Source organism: Varroa destructor, unplaced genomic scaffold (assembly GCF_002443255.2).
Source record: "Varroa destructor unplaced genomic scaffold, Vdes_3.0 BEIS01000005.1, whole genome shotgun sequence".
NCBI lineage: Eukaryota > Metazoa > Arthropoda > Arachnida > Mesostigmata > Varroidae > Varroa > Varroa destructor.
Genome location: NW_019211458.1, coordinates 32708400 through 32733756, shown reverse-complemented (window position 1 = coordinate 32733756; position 25357 = coordinate 32708400). Strand labels below are relative to the sequence as shown.

At 42.1% G+C, this 25357-nt stretch overlaps 1 protein-coding gene across 12 annotated transcripts in view; it reads left to right on the top strand.

Moving 5' to 3' along the window:
• LOC111252104 (uncharacterized) overlaps nt 1-25351 on the top strand; it is a 126623-nt gene extending 101272 nt beyond the window's left edge. For 5 of the 12 annotated variants that reach the window (XM_022809543.2, XM_086990807.1, XM_086990806.1 and 2 more), the window contains 3 exons: nt 21539-21893; nt 22259-22444; nt 22754-25351. In XM_022809543.2, the coding sequence (XP_022665278.1) occupies nt 21547-21893; nt 22259-22444; nt 22754-23270 (1050 nt within the window). In that variant the 5' untranslated portion in view covers nt 21539-21546 and the 3' untranslated portion in view covers nt 23271-25351. The other 7 variants (XM_086990802.1, XM_086990805.1, XM_086990801.1 and 4 more) reach the window with 7 other exon arrangements.
• Nucleotides 25352-25357: the final 6 nt, after the last annotated feature.

The window sequence follows — 25357 nt, the reverse complement described above, 5'->3', positions numbered from 1 at the left end:
TCCTAAACGGTAGACTCTGTTCCTACCTCGTCTAGATGTCTCCCAGAGTAAAAAACAAAGAAAAAAAATGAGGCCAAACGCGTCGATTACAATTGTTTCCATTCTGGACCAACATAAACAAGCGCTTATATATAATATTTAAAATGCAATGTAATTCTTGTGATTGGCAGTTTGTCTCGGAGACAAACTGTGCGACCTCAGTGCCCTTGACTACCTCGGGCAAACCTCGCAAGTATAAACATGTACAAAACAGTGGGCATCCGTTCAATCTAGTATAGCGCCGAATGTCAGCGTTTTTCCCTTGTTGCCGTTGTTTGCCGAAAATATCAAGGGGCTAGTTGTTAGTTTTGTTTCTTCTTATCGAGCGGCTCGTGACGAGAGCAATGCCAGAAAGCCACTGAGGACACTGTTGCCATTGCCATGGCAGACCATGTAGGCTGATGGTTGTTCGGAGGTTGCGTGTGCGGTTGTCGGTGATGCACCTGTAACCTTTCTTCTGTTTTCTTCAAGCCTATATATATATATATATATATATATATATATATATATATATATATGAGTGTAAGCGCGTACGTTGGTAAGTCTTTCTGCTCTGCAATGTTCTGCTTTACGCCGGCCGATCGCTGGCCGCTGACTTTCGTTGAGCAAAAGGCAGCGGCGGCGGGACGAGAGGCCCCCGGGCGCGGCTTACCCTTTTTGGCTAACTGAACTATACCTTTTGTTGGTTCTTCTGAACGCTGATGCTTGAACACCCCATTAGCTTTTTACATTGGCGTAGTGAGCAGAGTGGAGGTATCAGTCGACTAACTGGGCAGCTATAACTTGTTAGTGGCGAGCCCCGTAGGTTTCCGACATACTCAGCTTTTTATTCAGGATTGCCTCTGTTCAGTAGGTCGCGGGCCTGTTTCCATCGATTTCGTTCCGAGGTGTCCTTAGACACATTGTCCTATTGATATACTACTGCAGTGATCAATCTCGTGAAAAGTTATAAAATTAGCAGTGCTGCTGGCATAGTTGTTGCACTACCACTTACCAAATATAGTTGATTATATATATATGTATAGAATGATTCTCTTTAGTAACGTTTGTGGAAAATCTTTGAGTCACTGAAGAAAAATATTGTAAAATAAAAGTATTATATATATATAATACTATATATATATATATATATATAGTAACTTTTGTGCCAATATATATATGTACACTGTATTAGGTGTTTATTCACACAAAATAATATACCTTTATTCTGAGTAGCAAGGAACATTTGATCTTAGTAAACTAAGTAGAATTTTGTCTAGAAGATGGCACAAATAAAATAAATAACATCAGTGTTAGCGTCGAGACGTAATCGGCATATGGCATCTATCGGGCAGTACGCAGTACGTACTTATGTGCGGACGAAAACGCCTTATTACGAGCATATATATTATAGCGCATTATCAGGAACTGTTAGTTGTAGTATATACGTGATATAAGGCACTAGTGGCCTTTGTAACGCTCAAGTATCGTCAAGATATGTACTTTATACGCGATCGTATTAAGAGGTCGAGAGAAGAAATTAAATGTGTTTAAAAATATTTTCTACATTACCAAATATGCCTATCTTCATAAAGTATGTATTTAACTTATAACGTGTCGCTTCTGGGGCAATACGCGAGTAGCTACATAAGTTTGCTAATTTTTCTGGTTCTGTTGATGTTTAAGGACTATTGACCGCCGGCACGAACTTTTCCTGTGAGGGAAAATCTGATTATTGTTTAGTATAAACGCCTGATTTGGGCATGTGAAAATAATTATCTATTTTCCGAACTCGATCAGATATATCATCCTGATCATCTAATGCTGCTGTTTCGGCAAAGACTTGAGGACTCATCTATGAGAAACGAAGGGTCCCATCAGTTCGCGGAGCTCGATTTAGTGTTCGCTTATAATTCAAGCAGTAAGCATACGCTTTAATCCAATATATGCTGCTACGAGCGGCGCTCTCTCACGAACGACTAGTCAATCCTTGTCATTTAGTCTATACAAAGAATTTTATCCACTCGTAACCCAGTTACTTATATGTTGATCCTCACATTTCTGACATACAAATAAAGGTTAACGGCACACTGATGCAAAGGCTCGTGTCACAAACGGATTAGTAACCCAAGCGATGACTAGCATATACTTGTGATAATACAAGAAATCTATGTATAGTTACATAAATCAGACTGAATAGAGAAAAAAAAAAAACGTTCTGATTAAACCATGTAATGATATATAGATCGTCTATTCAAACAGAAAACAGATCGAAAAAGGTCAGTTTCATCATTGCGTTACGTATTGAAGGCGTTCAAATTAGCCGAGAAGGACACCGTCATCCAGCGTGCAAAAAACAGATGAATGGCGAAGGGCATCGTAGTTCTTTTCTTCAAGATAGCTGACAAAAAGATCACTACACCCATTGTGGGCAACGAACGGCCCACGAAGCGGCATGCGGTCAATTTTCTTCGAGATACAGATCCATTTTAACAGTGCATTCATTGGGGTTACCGCCGTTAAAAAAGGTACATGGTGTTCAGTCATGCGTGGAGTATCTCAATAAGCTTGTATCCTATCAGATTTTTACTATACGAAACTTTAGCCGTCGCACTTTATATTGCTGCTTGCCAACAAGTATAAGAAAATCCTTTACAACTTGCTACGTCTCTTAGAAAAAAACATGTCGGGAATCGAAAGAACGATTCGAATATTAATGTGATAAGATACTATATAACATTTGATCTATGGTGTAGGCACGTTATTTAAATAATCAAAAGCTGCCCTCCATTCTCAGCAGGTCTCTGCGCGTACGTAGGTTTTCTATGAAACCATAATACCATCTTCAAGATTGTGTTGATATGGTAGTGATTTTCTATTCTGCCGTTTCGGTATCGTTAAGCGTAATCTTTTACGATGTCTCAGTTGTTCAATTAGAAAAAACCATTAATTTTATTAAGTACCTGCGTATCCGTAACGGTCTACATATAAGGTTATCTGTAACGAGAAACATCACAAGGTTCTACTATCACCATTTCACTTTATTGCTCGTGCTGGTCTTTCTTAGATAGTTGTCTATAATACTGCCTTTTACTTCAAAACATCGACCACTATCATTCAACCGGAAAAGCACTTTTTTTCTTCTATTTTGCCTGTTCTCAACTCAACTAAGGCTATGCGACTATTTGTGTCCTTTAGAGACGCGATGAGTATCAAGCCGCTAGAGACCGATGTTCTTCTTCTAGGCTGACTAAATTTCATGCCCGCAGATAGGTCTCGCGTTGCCTATATATATATATATATATATATATATATATGTATATATGTTCGCTGAAAGCTCGATCCGGTAAATACTATTATTTTACTGAAAAATAAAAGTACAAATAAATCAAGCATTAACGAATTCACCTCTCACCTAAAATTCTACGTCCGTCAGTCCCTGTTGCAGTACGTCGAAATACGTGCATCATCGTTTCTAACAAATCCCAATTCACGCCGCAGCTCGCGGGAGGATATCTTAAGTGGAACCATTACATACGATGTCAAATCAAACGATCTGTCAAGCCGGTCGCTCTCAAGTATCTTTTTTTAAATATAAAGAAACATCCAGTTGTAAATCTAAGCCCTCATGCATGACGTACAGTTGTTATTATTAATGCTCTCTGCGTTATGTCAAATTACAATAAAATGTACAAAATTGAGCATTCACTACTTTGGAATAACAGGCAATCTCGTCCTACTTATCAATCGCGTGTCATCAGCTTTGCCACCGCTGCAGGTTATACCGCTAATAGCTAAAGCACTGTTGTAGTTAAATCATTCGGGACAACGAAAGTTGTTCCTACAGGGTACAGATCACGCACATCACTACAGACAAGCACTGGGTGCGTGATCTGTACCCCTGATACGTGGGCACAATGTCGAAGATAGCGGTCGACTACGCAAAACTCGTTTTTGTCTTGGGATACTTGGATACTTATTTTTTGCAATAATTCTACGATCGTTCGACGACTGCGTGTCGACCCATCAGAGTTAGCCTGTATGTGCGTATTCATATATCACTTGAATTGGGCCGTGGTAAATCACAGTGAGCCGATGTAAAGCATTTCATCTTATTCGTGTTTGCCTGTCTGTGTGATTTCGACAACTGAAGAATCTGTGTTTGTGAGGTATTCCCTTCTGGTTCCTATCCTTAATTCCGCTGCGTTCCAAATGAGGATTTAGTTCTGTGAAGTGGGCGACAGTGTATCGTCATTTGATGGTTAGCCAACCCCGACTCAACTGACATTCCCCAAGCGATGGCCATCTCGCCGTTACATTGGGATTAGGGCACCTCGTAAGTACCAGTCGGTAGATTTGCACCGCCACTCAAGCAAGCAAAGCTCTAAATCAGCCAACAAACATTCTATTGCAATAACTTACATTTGTTAACGATAGAATCTATAAAAGCGATATGAGAACCGCTACATATATATATATATATATATACCGGAACTGGTTAATGTGAGTGTCACGGTAGAGAAATATTAGTAGGGTCAATCATTTATATGTATGGATCTTCAGGCAGAGTTAGATAACATTCTACCTACTATTTTATCGTAACGTGTTTGCGGACTCTGTAAACGTGGTGCTTCCTTATATCGAGAATGTCATTATTGTCCTTTTCTATGGCATGTAAACCCAATGGGTGACTGGATCTAATTGGTACGAGGTCTGGTATGATGCGTTACAAATGAATACAAAGCCTGCTACACAGATACTGCGGAAGGTAATTGTGGTTTAGGGCGACTTGTTGGGTCCCGTTCAGTAACGCTCCATACGTAGCGACCCTTATGTTCCGAGCTTTGCGTCCCGTCTCGCCGTCAGGCGTTCCATCGATATTTATTGTGAAAATCTGGGCTATTCGACGGCCATGCATAGCCCCGAGTGTGCTTGAATTTTCAGCGGCCCACGCCGTACTAGTGGGCTTGTATAGGCCGATGCACTGTCCTCTTGCAAAACGTACTGTTCTCTTTCATACGCTTCACTTACTCATAGCTGCACTATAACCTGGACAACAAACTTTTTTTTTTAATGACGCGCTTGTTTTTTTAGAAGGAATAAGATTAACCTAACGCTGCATTGACTGGAAATTAATTTTTCATCATTCAAAATCAAGTAGGTTGATTTCGTTGCGTGTTTATAGAGCTTCGCAGAGGGACGTATAATAAAATATTGTTTGTATCAAGTCGTGTGGCGCTCAATAGAATTTTTCTTGGAATTGTTTAGTGGCAGATGTTCAGGTCTTGATAGCCACTTACGTGCCAATCTTCGTAATAAGTTCATCAACTTTTTTTGCAGTTAATCATTTGTTCCATTTCCGATAGTCCCTCTTAACCAATACGCGGTACAACTTTTTCCGCGCCGTCTGGGTGGGCAACGTTTGTGCCTTTGTCACAATGAAACTATAAACATAATAACAAAACATAGCGACTTTTTGCAGGGATCTTCACTCTCGAAGAGGCTTTATCTTATGGCTGAATAAGGATACTCAATAATTTTTGTACATCAACTGTACAGCAACAGTTATTTAACCCAAAATCTATTTGGTTGTCAGTACCTTTTCGACCACACAGTATATGATCCGGCTCTCCGATGTTAACTTACCGTATTGAAACTGGTATAAATAATATTCAGATGATGTCAAAAATGGTAAAAAACAACAATGTACGAACCGGTGTTAACCACTACAACAGTATGTGGTACGACGTACGTGGAAACACGATTCCTTGATATATATACACGTACACGTATTCTCAGTAAGCTGAGACGACTTAGCTGAACTCTGACGTCACCTATTTCTTTCAATTACTTTATAGAATTAACATGGATAGTGTATAATTTTTTTATGCTCGGATCGAAGTGAACCATATAGCCCCACTTCACTCTATCCCACATACGTCCCAGAACGATTACGTAATAGATAACTTTTATTAAACATTTACCTTTAAAATGTAACTTTGGTATACGCAAAACTATATTAGGAAAGCAAGTTTTTTTTCTTGTTTCGCTCCTCTATCGTACAACAGAAGTTCTCCGTTCTATGAAATGCGAAAAAATACTTAGCTATCCAATATAGCCCTACGTTTTCAAATTTAGCCATAGAAGAATAATCCCCAAATGGCACTAAGCTTCTAACCAATATACAATTCCGAATATTTGATAGCATTGGTACACAGTGGCCCCCACGCACGCCGTGTCGTAATAGCCCACATTTAAATAGATGCCCTCTGATGATGCTGAAAATATCGATGTGCTTCAGCTCGTAAACTCAGCTGTGGTATATTAAACTAGTATGCTATAAATTGTTTGTTGATCTCCGCTGGCGTTTATACCCAAATAGACTGCCGTGGCCTGAATAGCTCCACTGAACGAGAAAACAACGCTGCCGATGGTTAAAATGTTTCGTGAGCGGCAGAATGAGAATAGAACTGGTAAAAGAGTAACTATTGACAATTAATAAATGATAGAACATATACTGAAATACTACAGATGTATTCTTGGAAACACCTAAACGTTACTAAACCATTTGTCTATGTCGGGTGCTTCCACCAAAACGTCTTTTCATTGTTTGACAGATAGTAAATTATCTAGCCAAGGAGCTCATGTGAAGAACATTTTTTGAAGGTCAAGACAAGCGAAAGGTCGCCGCACTGCGGGCTAAGCATTCGTCATCACCCATCGTATCCCCATAGATGCTCTACACGCTTTTTACGTGTACGTAACGAGCTCAAATCTTGGATTGGAGTCCTAACATGAAAAGTGGTTTATATCGACAAACTATTTCTTCATGTATAATTCAGTTCATCGGGTCCGTAGCATGTAAGTCACGAACCTAGGCTGCATTAACAACATTAATACAGATATTCTTTTATATTAGTGATGGCGTTGGCGTCGGTGTTATCTCAACGCCAACACAAACACCCACAACAAGAACGACCACAAGGGCAAGAAGAGCTACGCCAACAACTATAAGAACTAGACAAACAAGTTTATCTTCTGTTGTCGGTGTCACTGTCCCAGCTGCCGGGTACTATAGCCGTTATGTTTTCAGCAGCATTGAAAAAAAAAAGGACATTTCCTTTGAACTTTACGTATCGGCGTTTGAGTGCGTCTGCACCGTTAATCGATAGCGAAAGCAACATCGTACCGTTAGACCAGGAATTGATGCTCGTTACATTAGCTACCTCTCACATCAGAACGCTCCGACGGGCTTTTCAAAATGCCGTGAACCTGCAACAGTGACCGCGCCTTGTCGATGGCCAACGATATCGCCAAATCGTACGGAACTAGATGGTTTAAATTTGAGCTCGTACGATAGAATAGAAAACCTATGCACAGCGAACAGTATAGAGCATTTGTATGCATTTGAAGGTAGCTTTATACGCTGCATCTTGCCATGTCGCATAGTCTGCTCAAGGGGTCAGATCTGCTTGTCGTTCATGTTGGTCTGCCAAGCTCAATATTGTATTAATTCATTACGTAATGAACTGTACCCCAGTGCGATTTATAATTAACTGCCAATAATTTTCTATAGAAGATATATTCGATATTTGCAGATCCCAAAACTCTTATATCGGAACTGTCTATAGTACTAGGGATCTTTATGCTATTTAAACTGTTAGAAAAAGTTTAAGGTGCACTATGAGATGTACCGCTTCACATTACGTTATGCATAAGACACTATGGAATCCATCTAATGACGCGCGAAGACAAGCGTCTGTTGGGCTGTCAACGATAAGTGCTATTTATGATCATGGCGGTCAAGGGAGATCTTCGTGCAGTCAGCAGCATCAGCATCGTGATCGATAGCTAGTCAATCCGAAATAGCAAGAAGAATACTCTGTCTCTTCTCACTGATGGTGTCATTATTATAATCAAACGCTCACGCTCTATTTCGGTGTCGGCGATTGCACAGCATCAATCGAGATGAATATGACCCACGACAACGATACAGGAACAGCGACAAGAGTAACGAAGTCATTGATCAGACGATGACTTCACCAATTCTGACTAAAATTTAACTATTGTTTAGCTTGACATCGTTTAGCTTCGCTGTTACTTTTTGACGCTGAGGTTCGAGAGACACCATGTGCATTCGCTCTAAGATATAGAGACCATCAAGCGTCCCTGTATTCGTTTACCATTATTGTTATCGCTATTAGTTTCAGTAAAAGCTAGACTTGCAGACATCTGTGATTCAGCTAGCATTCTCGTTATGCTTTTTGTTCCATCTAATATACTTCGGCCAAAGCATCATCAATGAAGGACAGGGTATAGATTTTGCTAGGAACAACATGATAGAAATAAACCATACACAGTTCCAAAATAATATTTTCAAGTAGACTGTAGGCCTCGCGTTAGGTTTAAGGGCATCTAATAAGGCATCGTTAGTAGAACGTTTAATGGGCACATAGGTCGAACTTTCGTCAACCAGCTTTAGCTGAGGCCGACATATCGCGGCCTGGATATTTTTGGATAATTACGGATCTCAGTTGAGTGCTTCCTCGGTTACAGAAAGCAATATCTGGTGTCATACGAAATCTCTACAAGCCTTTAAAAGCCACGCGGTTCAGTTGATGTTGACTGTGTTGGCGACAGAGACGGAATTTACTCTGTCGTCCACCGTCCGTTTACTAATCGTTAAAACTCAAAAGCAATCGTTCTGGTGCGGAAATAGACCTACTGCGCATCGGTAATAGGTACGAGAACACCGCCAGGAGCGGCATACGACATAAAAAAAAGTATAGATAACAGACAGGTAAACAATGGGAGGAGAAGAGACGGCGTAGTGCTTGCATGCGTATTATAACTCAGATCGGACTGACGCCAACTAGTCAACGTAAACCGGGTCGTGGTTCTTCCAGATAAAATTGGTTGTCTAGTTACGCTTTCCCGTTGCTGCTTGCTGGGGGCAATCAGAAATTGTTTTATCATTCGGTAAACACGCTTTTTATTTAGACATATTGCACACCATTCATTTAAAATAACAGCTGATCATTCTGTCAGCTTCGTAGCAAGACGATGGCGAGGACATCAACAAAACAAATACGAAACATCGTTCCTGAGCAACAGGTATGATTTGCGCATGTTTCTGTAAGTTATGTCCATTGCTAGGCCGAGCGGCTAATTGAGTTATCGCCGAACAGCCGAACACTAGCGTATATTTATGTATATCGTATAAATATATGCTACTCTCACATATATCTGGATATCGGTATAGGCGTAATATGACGCATCAACCACAGACCGCCCCCACAAATAGCCGAACGTAAAAGTAGCCGTTTTCATTCAGTCATCGCCCATCGAGAACAATTATAATGATAACAAACAACCGTAATTCTGGAAGCAGAAGCGACATTTACGTGTGATTATTGTCTACGCCATGGTGCTAGCGAATGAATCAAAAGTTGTAAGGCCAAGAGGAAAAAAGCACAATAAGACTCATAGAACTTCGCCATAAATTTTTTCGAGTTTCAAAATTAACTTTCCTTATTACACGCTAGACGAAAACATAAACTGTAGGCCTACATATTTTGCCCCTAGCTTCGCTGTCGCACCATTCAGTTTCAATAAATCGGTTCGACCAAAGAGTTTCAATTAAGTCACTTTTATCTCACTTGAGCTATGCGGGCCTAATTCGACAAACGCTTGTTTAGGTACGGCCTGATATGACGCTTTCAATTTACTGAGTGATTTTGGAGCTTGTATGCTTCTGGACAAACCCCGAAAGCTACCGATGTATATTTGTAACAATTAGGCCCACTCACTGCATGTGCAAGCACGTACGAAGACGTAAGTCTTCAATAAACGTATATTAGAGCCGTAGTGCTGTTACTATTGATGTTGCCATTGTTTCGACAAACGTTTTGGTTGAATAACCTTATCCGTTACCGCTAACCTGTGAAAATAAACGTAGGTACTGTAGATTGTGCTAGTATAACACATAGATCTGATTAGCTCCGCTATATCAAGAAGTTCAAACTTGTGGCGCACCGTTCGTCCGATCGGCTGGAGGAGCTTAGAATACTGTGACCAAGCTATGATGGCGTTGTTTTCATATTGTACGATGATTTTTGGCCGTAGTAGACATGACTCATCCTATGCAATGTTTTAATGCTGGGCATTTGGCCGATACGTCGTCATTCCGTGACTAATGCACTTTCGCAAACGTTTCCAATCGACCGACAACTCGCTGCCTTTTGTATAACGTAGAAACGTCTATGGCTTTCCACTGTACAAGGTAGACCTTGCAATGCAAGCAAAACTTTAGAATTCGGTCATGGTTAGATTAGCTAGGATATTTGCTGGCCATTCGATGACTGACTATATCAAACGCCGTAGTATTTTATCAAACAAAAATTTTGACAATAGTCTAAAGAGTTAACAAGCTGACTCACTGGTGCAACTATTATCAGTGTGAAGAAAGGATAAGTGACGTAACGAGCCGATTATCGGGAACAGTTAAAGTTCAATGTGGCCTATCTTTCGTACCGGCACCATTTTACTCTAAGCCGGCTTATCTAGTACTCGTATGCTCCATACGCTGTTTCATGTCATAAGCCGTCAGAGAGAAGCATCTGTAGTAGGTTGGATGGAAAGGACATTATTAGGCCATTCGATAACGGTTGTTGTTTTACTTGTTCATTGCTGTTACGACTTAGCCTTTCCGTTATCGTCAACAGATACGTACGGACGTTTGCGCGTTCGCGTACACACACACACACACACACACACACACACACACACATACATACAGACCCACACACACGCACACACACACACACGAGTGCCTCGGCGCATAAATATAATTGCTGCTCGTGTTGTTGCTTAATGTGATGATCGCGTTGGTGTCGTCGTTGTTACGGCTGACTCTTCTGACATTTGTCGAACCTGTTATTGCGGTTGCCACTGCAGCACCAGCAGCAAATGCAGCTGTTTTTGCTGCTAAAGGTAATCCATCCAACGATGTTTAAACAAGACTTTTCATTAAGGTAACATCGGCACCGAAGACGACGCCGACGCTATGGGATCACTGTTGTTCGAGCGTTGTACACACTCTCACCCCACTGCCGCGCGCTCGGATAACTGACGCTGCCGTCGTTGCAGTAGCAGCTGAGATGTCTTTAAGCCCCACGCGCCTCACTCGCTACCCACTGAGAAGGGCAATAAGGATGGCAATAGACAGTAAAAAGTACCGACAACGGTATCATAAGGACCATTGTCCTTCCTCGCGCTGCACCGCCAGCTACCATTTCTACGGCACTTTTTTTCTTTTGCGACTTGAGCGGCCGTATCAATAAGGGCGAGTATATCATTATTCCATCGTTCTACGACTCTTCGTGGGATGAACAGGAGCCGTAGCGGCGTCAGTACTAGTAGCTGTTGCGCGTTATCTATTTTTCCGAACATTGGTGTACGTAATTGTGTGTATCCGCTAGGCTTGCGAATTCTGCGATGTTCGTCACTTCTGCCGGCTGGTATCGCTGTTGATCGGAGTCTTGACATCAGCGTCGTCTTCTTCGAAGGCAATCGCTATTTCAGCCGTTGAGAGGAAGATGCCCCCGATGTTGATGGACCTTCTGTCTTTGCTGCTATTGCTGCTGCTACTGCCGTTAGCTGTCTGCCCACGTATTTCCGGCGAGCAACCGCCGCCGCTGCCGCCGCCGCCGCCGCCGCCGCCGCAGTTGTCGACAAGGCGAAGAACTTGACGCGACGCAGCTGGGAAGCGTCCATCCGGCCAGTGCTCGCGTGCGAGAAGCCGAATAAATTGGGGTGCCCTCGCGTTTACGTTCATTGCGCGTCGAACACTTCAGCTGTCGCTTGTCTGATCGTGGATAAAGTTGCAGATAGCGCTAGCGTTAGTCACCGCAAAAGAGAAGGGGCCAACGTTATTTAAAAAAGATGAGTTGCAGAGAGAGGCTGAATTTGCCCGCCTGTCAGCCGGCCGGACAACAGAGAAACCAACACGGCCATTCATATTTGGAAATGTTATTTCAGAGTCGCTTAAACTAGAAATATACGTACCGGCCATATATATGTATACAAGTTCTGCTCGCTCGCGAGTCTCTTCGTTTGAATATGACTGCTTTGCTGTTTTTCGTATGCTGATGATCAGGTGTAGTATTCCGTTGGACTTACAGCCTAGAGACTAGAGCAGTGAAAGGGTACATTACCGTGGATATTAGCAAACAACGCATAAGCGAAGGTAGGCATCAACGTACTATACAATAAAACGTAGACGAAGCTTGTGGCCGTTGACGGCGGGTTGTTGGTCGAGCATCTTGGCCGTCGTCGCTGATCGCTATGAGCAGGACCGCAAAGTGATATCTCTGATCGTTTGACAGATGCCGATCTTCTAGCGCTATAGCAACAAGTAGAACCTGCGGGAACCTCGCCATCTTGTCGTCTCTAGTCACGTTACATTCATGTATAACGTGCTGCTTGGCAGTAGACGTTAGTGATGCGAAAACGAGAACTAACGACAAACAAGACGCGGGGTCGGATCCCGTAGGCGCTGTCTCTCTCAGTTGATACTGTTCAATCGAGTGGTTTAGTTATTAATTTTTTTTTTACATTAATAAATCTAAGCTGGATTGTTATCTTCGTTCTGTGTTAGACGTGACCGCTGACCATTGAATTCCTTGCCGAGATGCGATTTGGCGAAAAGTTTGGTTTTCCTATTTCGCTTACTTCTAGCGCTGGTAAACGAATCCTCTCGTCGAGTTGGAGCTTCTTCAATAGTTCCAGCCGTATGCCTACATTCGTTTTAATAATGTTAATTATTATTACGACGACGTTATTTAGACGCCTACGGACGTCTACATGCATCGTCTGCATGTTAAGAGGTGGCCTTCGACTGCTGCATCCAACTTTTAGAAAAAGGGGCACGCGATGCCCAGATCCATGTTACTCTGTATCTAACAAGGGATCGTCTCGAGTCCACGTTATTAATGTAAAGCTCACGTGACATAAAGGTAAACGAGTAATAGTAAATCATAATTCTCCTAAAACGAAGATGTGTGCCCGCGTTGTAGTTGTAAACAGTCTACATTTTGCGCATGGTGATCATGTCAATAATATCTTCTATGAGAATTCAGTGTTCGAGCAGTAGAACAATCGTAATTAAGGTTTAATTCTAATATCGGTCACAACCTAAATTGTATTTCAGCTTTGTCCATCGATCACATTTATATCATTTTGCAAAATTCTAGGCGCAGCTGAGTGAATAAGTTTCTTGAAAAAATGACGCATCGACTGCAGCTTATAACGGAATCAATCATATGATTACGTGAGTCAATATGTCCTTTAATTTCGGAATCGCTGGCGTGGTACGCCCCTTTTAAATGAGTTTCATTAGCAGGAAAACACACACGAAATAGAGCAAATTGCTGAACCCACCCTCAACTCAATTTAACCGTTTATACCCTCATCTCAAGTTGTAACGCTTCGGTATCATGTACGCGCTAACCCCGATCAGAAATCGGCCGCCCATTTCGTCTGCTTCACGAAGTATCGCGAACGGGAAGACGTTCAACCACAGTATAGTCGTAGTAGGCGAGTGTTCGGTCGTCTTCTCTGGCGTTTATCACACGCTGCGATTCATCCTATGAGCTTGTGCCTTCGCCATCATGCTTTCGGACTCTGCCGCTCAGAGTTGCGAACGATTTCGTTAACCGAAGAACCCTTGCCGCACTTGTTTATGCCGTCGTATCTAAACCATCGCTAGTTGTCTCAGCATAGTCGACTTTCATGCCAATGAATAATAAATGCAATATTTGTGAGACATCTCTTCCCAATCTTAAATGTTGCCTTCCTTGTACCTAATTCGCATAGTCTAACCTGCTGCGGTGGCTTCAACAGCGGCGGCAGCATCAGTCTGATTCATAGAGATCGGCGGCCACCCAAATTCATTTCATCTTTCTATCTTGAGAGTTAGCCTCTCGACTTCTTCTTTAGCCATGTAGCTCGTCCCATCGTAGAACGTGTTCTCGACCGTTCTTGTACCGTCTTCGACGGGTCTTCGGATTGCCGGGTGTTCCCGACTGGTTCCTGAACGATCTTGAGCGGACCTGAACGGACTTGGCACTCCAGTGGCACCGCGCCGGATCAAGCAGCGATTCAAGAAAATTCGATGTCCGTGTCAAGTGCATCTCGCTTCGCCTGTTTGCTGTTCTACGAAGTATTCTCTCTGTGTTCTCCCGCCAAAATTCTGATGTGTTCTCGATATGCTGCCGTTGTTCCGTCTATCAAGCACGCTGACTAGGCAGAAACAGCAGATCTGTTGTCGCGCTGCCAGCCAGAAACGGGTGTCGCATCGGGGCGAAGCTGTCCTCTTCAAGAAGAGGAGAAGCTGAAGGACGAGAGGAAGCAAACGAAGGGTGTTCGTTAGCGTCGCCATTGTGGCCGATTTTACACGACTCTGGCGCAGAAAGATGAAGACGATCGCGCATACGCTTCTTTTTCGTTTTCGTTCAGATCAAGACACTTAACATTTCTGACATTGAAGCTTGTTTCGTTGTGAGTTCCCGATAGATAAGATCACAACCCCTAGCAGCTTTCCAAATCCCTTCTCGCTACCTCCTATCGTTTTGGAGACAACTGAGGTAATCTGAACTATTTTGAATAACCTGATCATCCGTAGATTTTTAAGGCTATTTACTTCTCTTGGAGATTGTCGGAGCCAGTGTCCTGTAGATGTACGCGCATATGTAGTCTTATGACACCAAGTTTAAATTTAGCTGCCATACCATAGCTCTCGTAGAATGAATGGCGCTATTTGGTAATTAGATTTTGTTAGAACTAAACAGAAACTTTGTGTCTTCGGAACAGGACACTGTCGAAATGGTGTTTTGTCGAACGGGATCCGATACCTTGTGGAGAAAATCGTCTGTGCTCAGTTGAGGGTTTGCCTATTGTCCGCAAGCGGCAAGCTATTTCGGGTCATGTGGCAAGAAGCGCACGGTTGCTTTGCTAATTGAATGCCTTCGGGGACGGTGTACATTGCCGGCACTGGCAAGCTTTGTGCTTTCAGAGGTTACCACAGGGTAAAGGAGTGTCATTTTAGATCAACCCACACATATATACATATACGCATAGGTGCCACTGTTACCTCCTTTCTGTGTCAAGCGGCTTTAGACAATGCAGTTCAAATAGGTATAGTTCCGAATGTGTGCGGCCCATGTGTATGGGTGTATGCGTGGTAACCATAAGCCAGGCAGTGAACATAAGCACGATTCAGTTTTATGTCACTCGAGTGCTGCTGCTTGTTGGATTCAAGTTAATTGTAAATAGCATGCCGAATTAATATACCAATATGTCTTTAAAGGTTTATTAGTACTCATAAAAACAATAGGGATGCTCTTGAAACACGCAAACATTATGTAGGGCTATTTCTCTAATAAATTATTCCACAAATGGCTATTAATTGTTTCCTAACTAAGTGCTTTCGCAGCTGATGGGCAGTTTTTCGTTATATATCAGGCTTATATTTAAGTAATTTTCCGATTTCTACAAGTGCGGATATAAGGTCAGTTCGAATTCGCCGTACGCAGAAGTGCACATAATTAAATAACCCGTAAGAGAGATATTTCTCATTGTCTTAAAACCTCAGTGAATTCAACCTCACTCTAGTCTCTGAAGCCTCCTCAATCTATCTCTGTCATATAAGACTGCATTTGAGATGAAGCTCAATTCCTTCATCTGAACTCATTCTCAAAACCTGTACGACTACTTACTGTTTGTTTTGAACTACACTACACATTAAATCTCCTTCTGTTTATGATGGATAGGATCGTTGTGAGCTTACTTAGCCTCTTCAGGCTTCAATAAATCTAATCTCATTTTTCAAATGGAACTTCATTCGCCAGGCATTATTCTGATGAGGTTCAACTATTCGACGAGTGTTTATCACGGGGAAGCATGTACACGTTGCAAGGTTTCAACATCATCCCAAGCACATTGCAACAACTTAACAAAATCCTGAAAAAGTTTGGAATTAACGCGTTCGACACTACTGCCAACGGTATCATCTTCGTATCTGATACTTCAGGTACGGATGCAACCACGCCGGTCGATGGAAACGGGACCGGCGTATCCTGCTTGTCAAATCAAAATGTGCGCCTTGTCTACTGGCGAAGCAAATCCGCCGTTGTTATTCTGTGTAACCTATCTGAGGGGCCAGGCAGTCGAGAACTGAACGATTGTAGGTTCTCGGACGATCGTGAGACGCACGCGTATGAACCCGCCACGCTAATAAGCCCAACAGCCATGGTATGCGAGGAATGAACAGGAGAGCCGACGAACTCCACCAAGCAATTGGTTGACTGAAGAGAAATCCAACTTGGCGAAGATCGTTAGACTTCGCATCGCATTCTAGCCACTTTATACTTGGTCACATTACAAACAGCAGCGACTCACGGGAATCATCTGGGGCTACTGCTGAACGGTCAACATCGACTAACAGAAATCGAACGCACAACCTTTATTTGTTCATCATTGAAAAAGTGATAGCAAAGATTCATCCATAGTTGCAGGTGCTTTGCGAACCAGAAACAGTAATTCGGCCTTATATACACGCTGTGAGCTCGAAAATTGATGTTTTCAAATTATGTATCAGTGTGCATATATATATATACATTCATATATAAAGTCGCAACTGTTAATCGCGCCGATTTCGCTAGAGACGTCTTGAAAGCGAAGCATCGCAATGGTACCCTGCCCATGCACCTTTTTCGATGGACGACTCTTATAAGAGCCTCTAAACTTGCGTTGTGGTGCGGCAGCAATCTGTGAATCACCGCGATAGCTACTGCATACCACTAGGTGGTTTGCTTACTTGTGTAGACCTATTCTGAGCCTCTATCTGGCGTAGCTAGAGACGCTAATCTATGCATCTAGTTGGGACTACCGTCAAGTTCCTTCTTTTTTTGCTGTAGCGGCTACCACAGTAGAGGCAGCTGTACTTCGGGGTCACTGTTGCGGTCACATTATCGCTATCCTGTAGTTATCCCCTCTCCACATCCTTTCCATTCGAGGGTAGGTCGCGAATAGGCTGGCTCACCCCCGAGACCGGGAGAGGAGGAGACATTAGGGTGGAGTAAAAAATAACGTATGACCCGGCGAGGGGTTCAGCGAGTTTCGAAACTCAGTCAGGTGTTCGATAGTCATGAACGGAGGCAGTCTGTTGAGACCAACTCAACGACGACCACTAGATTTAGTACTGCGATAACAGCGTGGTTTTGCCTGTCTGCTTTCTGTCGTCCTCTTCCCCTCGAGCGATCTTGCTACATTCGGTGTTGCTCGCGCTGATGCCGGGGTAGCCGAAGTTGCTAACGCAGTAGAAGTGGCAGTTCAACCAAAGGTCGCAAGCGGAAGCTTCGCTGTTTGCCAAAGTAGACCAGACCCAGTTTTACAGAAGGCGCTATCGGCAGATCCCAAGCCTAAGTGTTTTCTGCTATGGGTGGCAGGCGCTGGTCGACCTATGATTCTGTCTGGCTGTGTTAGGTTCTTCATGTTGAGCATCTTGACGTTTAACCCGCACGTGTTAGACAGACCTATTAGTTTACTGGCCCTACGACAGGCAACGACCATTCTACATCTGCTCGCTTCTTACTTTTTCGTATTCTCATCTTCATTCTCGACGACGATCGGTGGTATCCGGGGCACTTTTATGTGAGTGGTTTTTGCCATTGTACCCGCCGACTATCATTGCTCCCGTTGCTGGCAGTTGTCGAGCGTCAACTCGAGCAGCCTAGCATTGTTATCACTTTATTTCTGACAATTCTCCTACAGGCCGTAGATTCACGACCCAAGGACTAACTTAGCCGTAAGAAAACTCACCAGTCATACCTGAGGCCTGGTTGATTCGCTCTATTCAAGATGTGTATGCGACTGGAACTGTTGACTGTACAATAAGAACAGCAGGACAAAGTGTAAAAAAGACGAATTTGTGATCGTCAATGTGTGAACCAGTGTGTTTTGTGCACGTATGCGTGCGCATTCTAAACGCCTATGTCCGAAAATCTGGTATTCTCGCTGTCCGAGAGATGTTTAGAAAAAAAGTCATCGCACGGAGAAATAGTGAGCCGGGCAGTCGGTGTCACCACGATCAACAAAACCAGTGCTAAAGAAACATTGCGATCACTTTAATCTGACTCTGCACGCGGCCCAAGAGTCTATCGGCGAGCGGATATCGAATGCTGGTTGTTCATAGAGATCAATGTAATTAACCAAAACGTGAACTCACTGTTTTACCGACCGCTCGCTCATGTATTTCTTGAGGAGAAAACAGCCGACCGTTGTTGATTGGGTTCTCCCGTTCTTGTGGACTAGAATTAATACGACTTCTCTTTCACCCTGCCCATTGCACACAGTTGCAGTCAATATTATCACTGTTACAACTGGCGCTATTTCTTTCTAGCGGTGAATAGTCACGCCTGCAGACCTATTATGCATTCACGAATCACTAGTAATACTGGGAAGTCCAGCACTATTTCACAAAACAAATAAGAAAAGAGCCTCTTTCCTTTGTCTTTAGCTGTAACACTCTAGGACCTACGGTAGCACTCGGAATTTGGCCAACGCCAAAAAAACAAGTGGGCGCTGCCCTATTAGCTCGATCATAATACGTCATTGGAAACCCAGCAGTCTGAATCACTTTCGGCTTGTTAAGTGGGCTACCGATACGCGATGTGGCCGTGAACGAAAACTGAACGCCAATGTTGGAGACGTACCCTCGACGAGGCAAAACGTGCGCTAGGCGCTAAACGACCCGAGCGTTTAGTACCATGAATAAAAACAGGTGTGGCAATTGTAGTTTGAATGGTTCTCGATAGTTAACGGTAACGGCAGATTAGCTTGATTGGCTGAAGCAAAAACGACGCGTGAATTGGAAAGAAAAACACGCCCTGAAGGACTTTTCTGCGCTCCTCTATGAATACCTAGGATACCGCTGTGAACGTCGCCAATTTAGGAATGACAAATAGTGATTCTGTTTATAATTACCTTTATGAACAATCGGATAAATCATAAATATTGGTCAACGAAAGTATTTTATGCGGATACAATGCGCGAATCGAGAAACTTTTATGCTGGACGATACACTAGTAGACCCAGAGGTGAGTGCGTTGCTCTGAATGGAAAAAAATTGTCCACTGATCTATTTTACGACTAGCTAACAGCGCCTTTCAGCCGTCTCCTAATACAGTATGGTTTGTTGTCTCGATCAGATATACAGATCATTTTTTAAAGTCAAGTGACCCTTCATATTACGCATCAGATAGGTACCATAACAACAGATAGAAGTCTATCATATGGTTTCACTAACTTATAGTAGAAATTTTAATCAAGCCTGAATATGTTTCGATTGAATCATTAACTGGTGTCCAAAGAAGTTACGTATATTTCGGCTGAAGCTTATAGTTTCATTAATCTGATGATCGGTTTTCCTCGACCGCAGAGACTTTTTTTTGACAACCGACGCGACAATGTCCCATCTTCAAATAACGCTAATTGGAAATAGAAAATTCGCATCTTTCAGAACTTCTCTTCGTCTCTCCGGTGCACTATTTAAAGACGCTGTTGCTTTTGGCCAAGTATCCGTTACAATTTATAGCACGCCCTTATCTAGGTAACACGAGATATTATCTTACGTTAAGTGCGATACAAAATACGATTGTATTAATTTATAATATTAGATTTTGGATCACGTGTGCCACTTTCATTAAACACTTCTGCTTGCCGGCCTAAGCTGATGTTAGCGTCCCACAATAGTAAACGAGAGGAAATGGAAAGTGGAATGGTACGGAAATTTAAGTGAATTTCTAATGGCGGTTTTTGTTTCATTATTGACTTTTTGGCTACAGTAACTACGCACAGAGCGTTGGAAATACGTGACACACTTTGAACATTGCACGTATGTGCATAGGAATATCGTGTCGCGCTCATCGCTGTGTTACTGAGAACCTTTTGTTGACGATAGCGTCGATAACGGCTGATACCGGCGGGCAATAATGTATCAATTATCAGTTACCCATTGATTGTCCAACGACTATTGCGGCTAATTTTATGTTAATTGTAAGGCATTTTACATTTTTGCTTACTGTAGTCTAATGTTCATTTATACTAATGTTCATTCACGTTTCTACTTGATCTCTATCCCCCTCTGCTAAAATTTGCTCTTTATTTGAAAATGTATCCTGTTCATGTAAATCGACGGATGCGCATCCGATTGTTGATTATGGTGGATAAGAAAAAACGGCTGTACCAGCCAAGCGATACTTGTCTGCTTTGAATAGTGAAACACATATATGGATACTGTTATAGGTCCCCGTATAAAATAACGATATCTGATCCATCTCAGATTAACTTTTCCCGATAGAATAACAAAAATTTAGTATAGTTTACGAGCAATGATATTTAGATGCGGACTTTTCACGTCCCTAGCTGTCTCAGGACAAAAAAACAAAGCATGTTCCTCACGTAACCCGTGTTATTGTCAATTAAATAATATCTGTGAGGGATATCAATCTGAGAAGTCTTAAGGTACGTCTGCTCTGTTAATCTTGTGAAATCAGTGCGGCTATTTTAAACATACTGTCACTCGGGCGACACGCATGCACTGCAATATTTCAAAATTATATAGAAGACATGGTTTATTTATTTCATAATACGTTAATACGAATTTCTACTTGTTTTCGAGCGAAAAAACTAAATTTGCATAGGCAGTTCTCAAAAAAAAAAAAAAATCTGAGTAAAGCAAGCTGTAGCACTATTTTTCCGTTCAATCCAACACCGTAAAGCAAAATGCAAACGGACCTGAATTCCAACAAGTGACTAAAAATTTATATTTCAAAAATTTGAAAATAAGCCCAGTACGTAGACTGCCTTTATTATATTCGCAAAAGCATAGTATTCTGAAGATGGCTAGTACCATACACAATTATATTCCGACTTACTAAACAAAACTAAGAAATCTAACCGGACGAATAACCTATTTCGGTACATCACAGAGGCAAGCTAATTAAAAGATGAGCAACTTTTCAAGTTTTTCGAAAGCCTGCATTTCTATATCCTAGCTCCCATTCGAATTAGCGAAAATTAATTTTGGGAACACAAGTATTGATCATACGGGTTTGTTATACGATTTAGTGTTGATGGAAATTATCTATTCGAAAGCTTGACTCGATTCCTTTAAAATTCGAGATAAAAAAAATCCTCTCTTTCCGAGGAATAGCTATATAAAACCCTAAACTAAAACAGCTAAAATAAATGGCACAAATAGGAATAATAATTTAATTCTCATAAACGTACTATATATATATATATATATATATATATATAATGCAGTATGTTTGCATATGCAAAACACTGAAGAATATAATGTTACAAATAATGATCACTGAAATTAGGCGGCGTGCTGTAGACATTGTTCATAACATTTCTGTGTTATTCCTCTGCCCTGATTCTGGTCTTGACTTAGTAGGCGGGATGTCCTCCGACGATTCCGCTGGTGGCTGTGGGAACTCTTCATCGTCCTCATCCCTATCTGACGGTGAAGTGCTACCGCTTCCCACACCTCCGGTGCCTGACAACTCAGACACTACAGGCCTTCGAAGGCAGCAGCTTGACGCAGGAACTGACCCAGGCCAACACCATCATCACGATCATTTGCAACAGGCTTTACAGGCAGCGGTTAGTCACTCACCTGTGGTAAATGGTGGGTCAATACCACCCCTTGGTATGGAGTCGCAAGCAGCGTTTATGAGAAGGTCATTCCACAAGAATCCCAGATTACCTGGCACCTATCGTCTATCGAAACTTAATGGTTGCTCAAGGTTAGTTATTTTTTCTTTAACTAATATAGCTGTAAGCTTCACGTAATCCTAATACTCACCTTTGATCAAACTTTAGTTGAGCACAGCATAGTGTCCTAGTTCATTTGAAAGTTTAACCTAGCAATACCGTCGGCCATGAACGGGTACATCTTCATATTAATCGATTAATATTAATACTTTCACGCGCAGTCCTTTCAGAGCTACAGCAAAATCAACAGCAAAAAATCAGTAGAAAAGGTTGGAACAAGTGATACAATGGACACTGAGATTTTAGTTACGACATTCAGCAAATACCTCCGTCAATTCAGATTGTGAACAAGCTTGCAATGTTTTGCATTGCGTGCATTTTGTGTGGTTTATCATAGGAGCTCGTACGCGGATTCGGAATCGGAGAATGATCTTCCCGATAACGCGCTGTGTCGCAAGCTTGATAAAATGAGTTTCGGCAGAGGCTCATCCACTCGGCAAAGTTTGACATCGATGCGATCGTTGCCGGCGAAAACCCAGGAGATCTTAATGACACCCGCAGCATATAGCGCTAAACACGAAAGGTAGTTTAATAATTATTTTAGTAATCGTTAAAGTCATAGAGAGTATCCGTACGTTCTAGAGATTGTATGTTTAATGCATCGCTTGGAATCAAAAGCAGGGTTTAATGGTATATTTTATTAGTATCAAAAATATTGCACCTGATTACAAGAGAACTTCGAGTCTCTTAGCAGGAAATTTGTCCATAGCAGGAATCACTGCATCAATCAAACACGTTGTCGTATTTCTACTGTCTCCTCAACGAGACATCAACTTTGTAAAATCAGGTGACTTTCGGTTAACTTCTAATTAATATCTCGTTTGAATTATAGGCGGCGCGCCTTTATTCCGATTTCCACAAAGATGGCCTCAAGAGTGATCTCGAACGCCACTGGAGATCTTGATACATCGCACGTCGATTGCCGAGACTTCACTACACATCTCGGCATTTCGCGAACATTGACGATTGGCTCACAACGACAGCACGGCTCCACGCCTGCGCTGCACCATAAGCAGCGCATCCTGGAGGAGGTCGAGTGTCCGTCCACCATGGATGAGCCGCTAACGACACCAGGCATAATACCAGTATCATTCGTGACCTTCAAACCCCCGTATGGCCGCAACAGTATATGCAGTTCGGACGATTGCAGCACAAGTGAAGGGAGCAGCTCACCGCACAGCACCGTACGACGTGTAGGCCCGACTGGGACAACCTCATCAAGTCCGGATCTGCTCAAATCATCTTTTCACTGGCTCAAGGACAATCCCGCTTGCCGGTTCTCAATGTCGAGCCAAAGTTCATGGTTCTCCGATGATGAACTATACTCGATGCGTAGCACCAGCAAATAGCGCGAAAAAGCAGATTGAGCACGAAACACTAATGTTGATTATGGTGACCATGCACGCGCACAACGAATCGTTCGATTGTGGTCAATTCGTGTCGAAGAATCTACGAAGCGACAGGGAACATAATTATGCCACGAAAGCAAGAGCAACAAAGAGAACATAGAATCGTATTAGGAGGATATATTAGTAGCAGTATCACTTCAGAAGCTCGGCAGAAAGGCGGATAAATTAAACAGCTTCCGACTGGCGACATGTATAACAAGTATCGTTGCACTGGAGCACGCTTTAGAGGCAGATCTAAGAGCAAATGTACAGTATAAAAGGGGCTAAGATGGGGAGAGGGGTTCTGATTAGCACTGATAAAAAGGATTCGTATATCATTAGTGCAGTTAGTGCATACGAAAAAAACAATGATGGCAAAGAAATGACGCAAAAGAGAACAGCGAATATAAATAAGAGACAAGGAAAAATGGTGGGACAATGTTCGTGCTATGGTTCGTCTCAGAATCTCTTGACAAAGGAAGCGGAGTGGTGGAACAGGGAAAAAAGTGGATGATTGAAAGCATCTACCATATTATTATTCAAACTTTGGTGCTTATTACGCTAGGACAAACGTGCGCCTTGCCAAACTCCTATCGCCGCCAGATAGATTATATAAAAAGAAACATATACATATAAAGAAATATAAAAAGAGGATAATATTAATTTATTCAAAGAAAACTAATAATAAAAAGAGGAATCGAATTAAGATAGTAATAAAATGCAAAGCACTGATGCGCTAGCGATCCCAGAAAATGTAGCGGAAAGATGTACCAGTAGTTTCTACTAGTCTGTTTAAGAATTACGCTGAAAGGTATTCGCGTTCCAAACGCCACCCTGTGCATCCGGAGCTGCAACTAAGATAAATGGCTATGCGAGCATGACGCATTAACTGAACTCTAAGCACAAAGTTTCAGGGTGTTTAGCATACTTCGCAAAAATTCGTTAATTTGTGTGCAACTTTGATTTGAAATCTTTAGAGTAGAAAAGACCAGATTTTTAGAAAGCCGCCATATGCTGTAAAGAGATTTACAGAGCCCAAGCTAAATGAAACAACATAATAATTTAAAGGATAACAAAAAACTGATACTTCTGCTCTACGAAAGTAATGAATGGATCCTAAAACGCCGAGAACTCCCAACGAGGAGACCACTCCTGTGGGAGACTGCTGCGCATATTTAATCTGGCAACTGGGTCATGTCATGTTCACACGACTTACTGGAGGTGCCTGGAGTTGCTGATAAGGCTGATCTGATGATAAGAGACGCGCCGCATCTGGCAAAATGGGTGGACTACCGAAGCTGTCAATTGTCTCCTATGTAAATATAATAATTGACGCGCTTCAAAAGATAGGATAGTCCGTATCGTTCCTATTGCGCAGAGTATCCAAGGTCATATACAGTTGGCTCCGCAAAAAAATCAAAATCCATTCACTTCCTTGATCTATTGATAGTCTAGCGATCAGCCGATGTCTCAAGAGTGTTTTTGGTAGCTGACAGCTTTGACCTCACTCATGTCCAAAATAATTGTTTCCAATTGCTCGTCTGCGGAAATTGACCATGTGTATTATCTACTATTTAATTTATTTGTTAATTAGCTAATATCTCACGCGTGTAATATATTGTTACAAGAATAGATTTACAATAGGATACGAATTATTCCAAAGTTACATATGAAATAATTAAATTATCACACGTAATTGACATCGGTTATCGTGGACATGCGTTAGCTAGTGCTGTATGTAGTGTTATCTTCTCGCTGACCACCGTTACCCTTCGGGTAGCGAGCGCGATTCATGCAATTTTTGATGATGAAACTAATAACGCGATGAAGGAACACCTGTGTGTGTGCAAAGAAATATTTCCAATTATTATATTTACCCATAAAGCATTGCTGCAGCAGGTTTCTTTTCATCTCGCCCTGTGAACTTTCTCATCGGTTGTCTGGTTCAACTTGGATAAAATAGTCAAAGTTCGCTGAGGTTCCCATAGATACAATTATCATGTACATAGTAGTACCACGTGGTGTGGACTGTATATGTACTACAAACA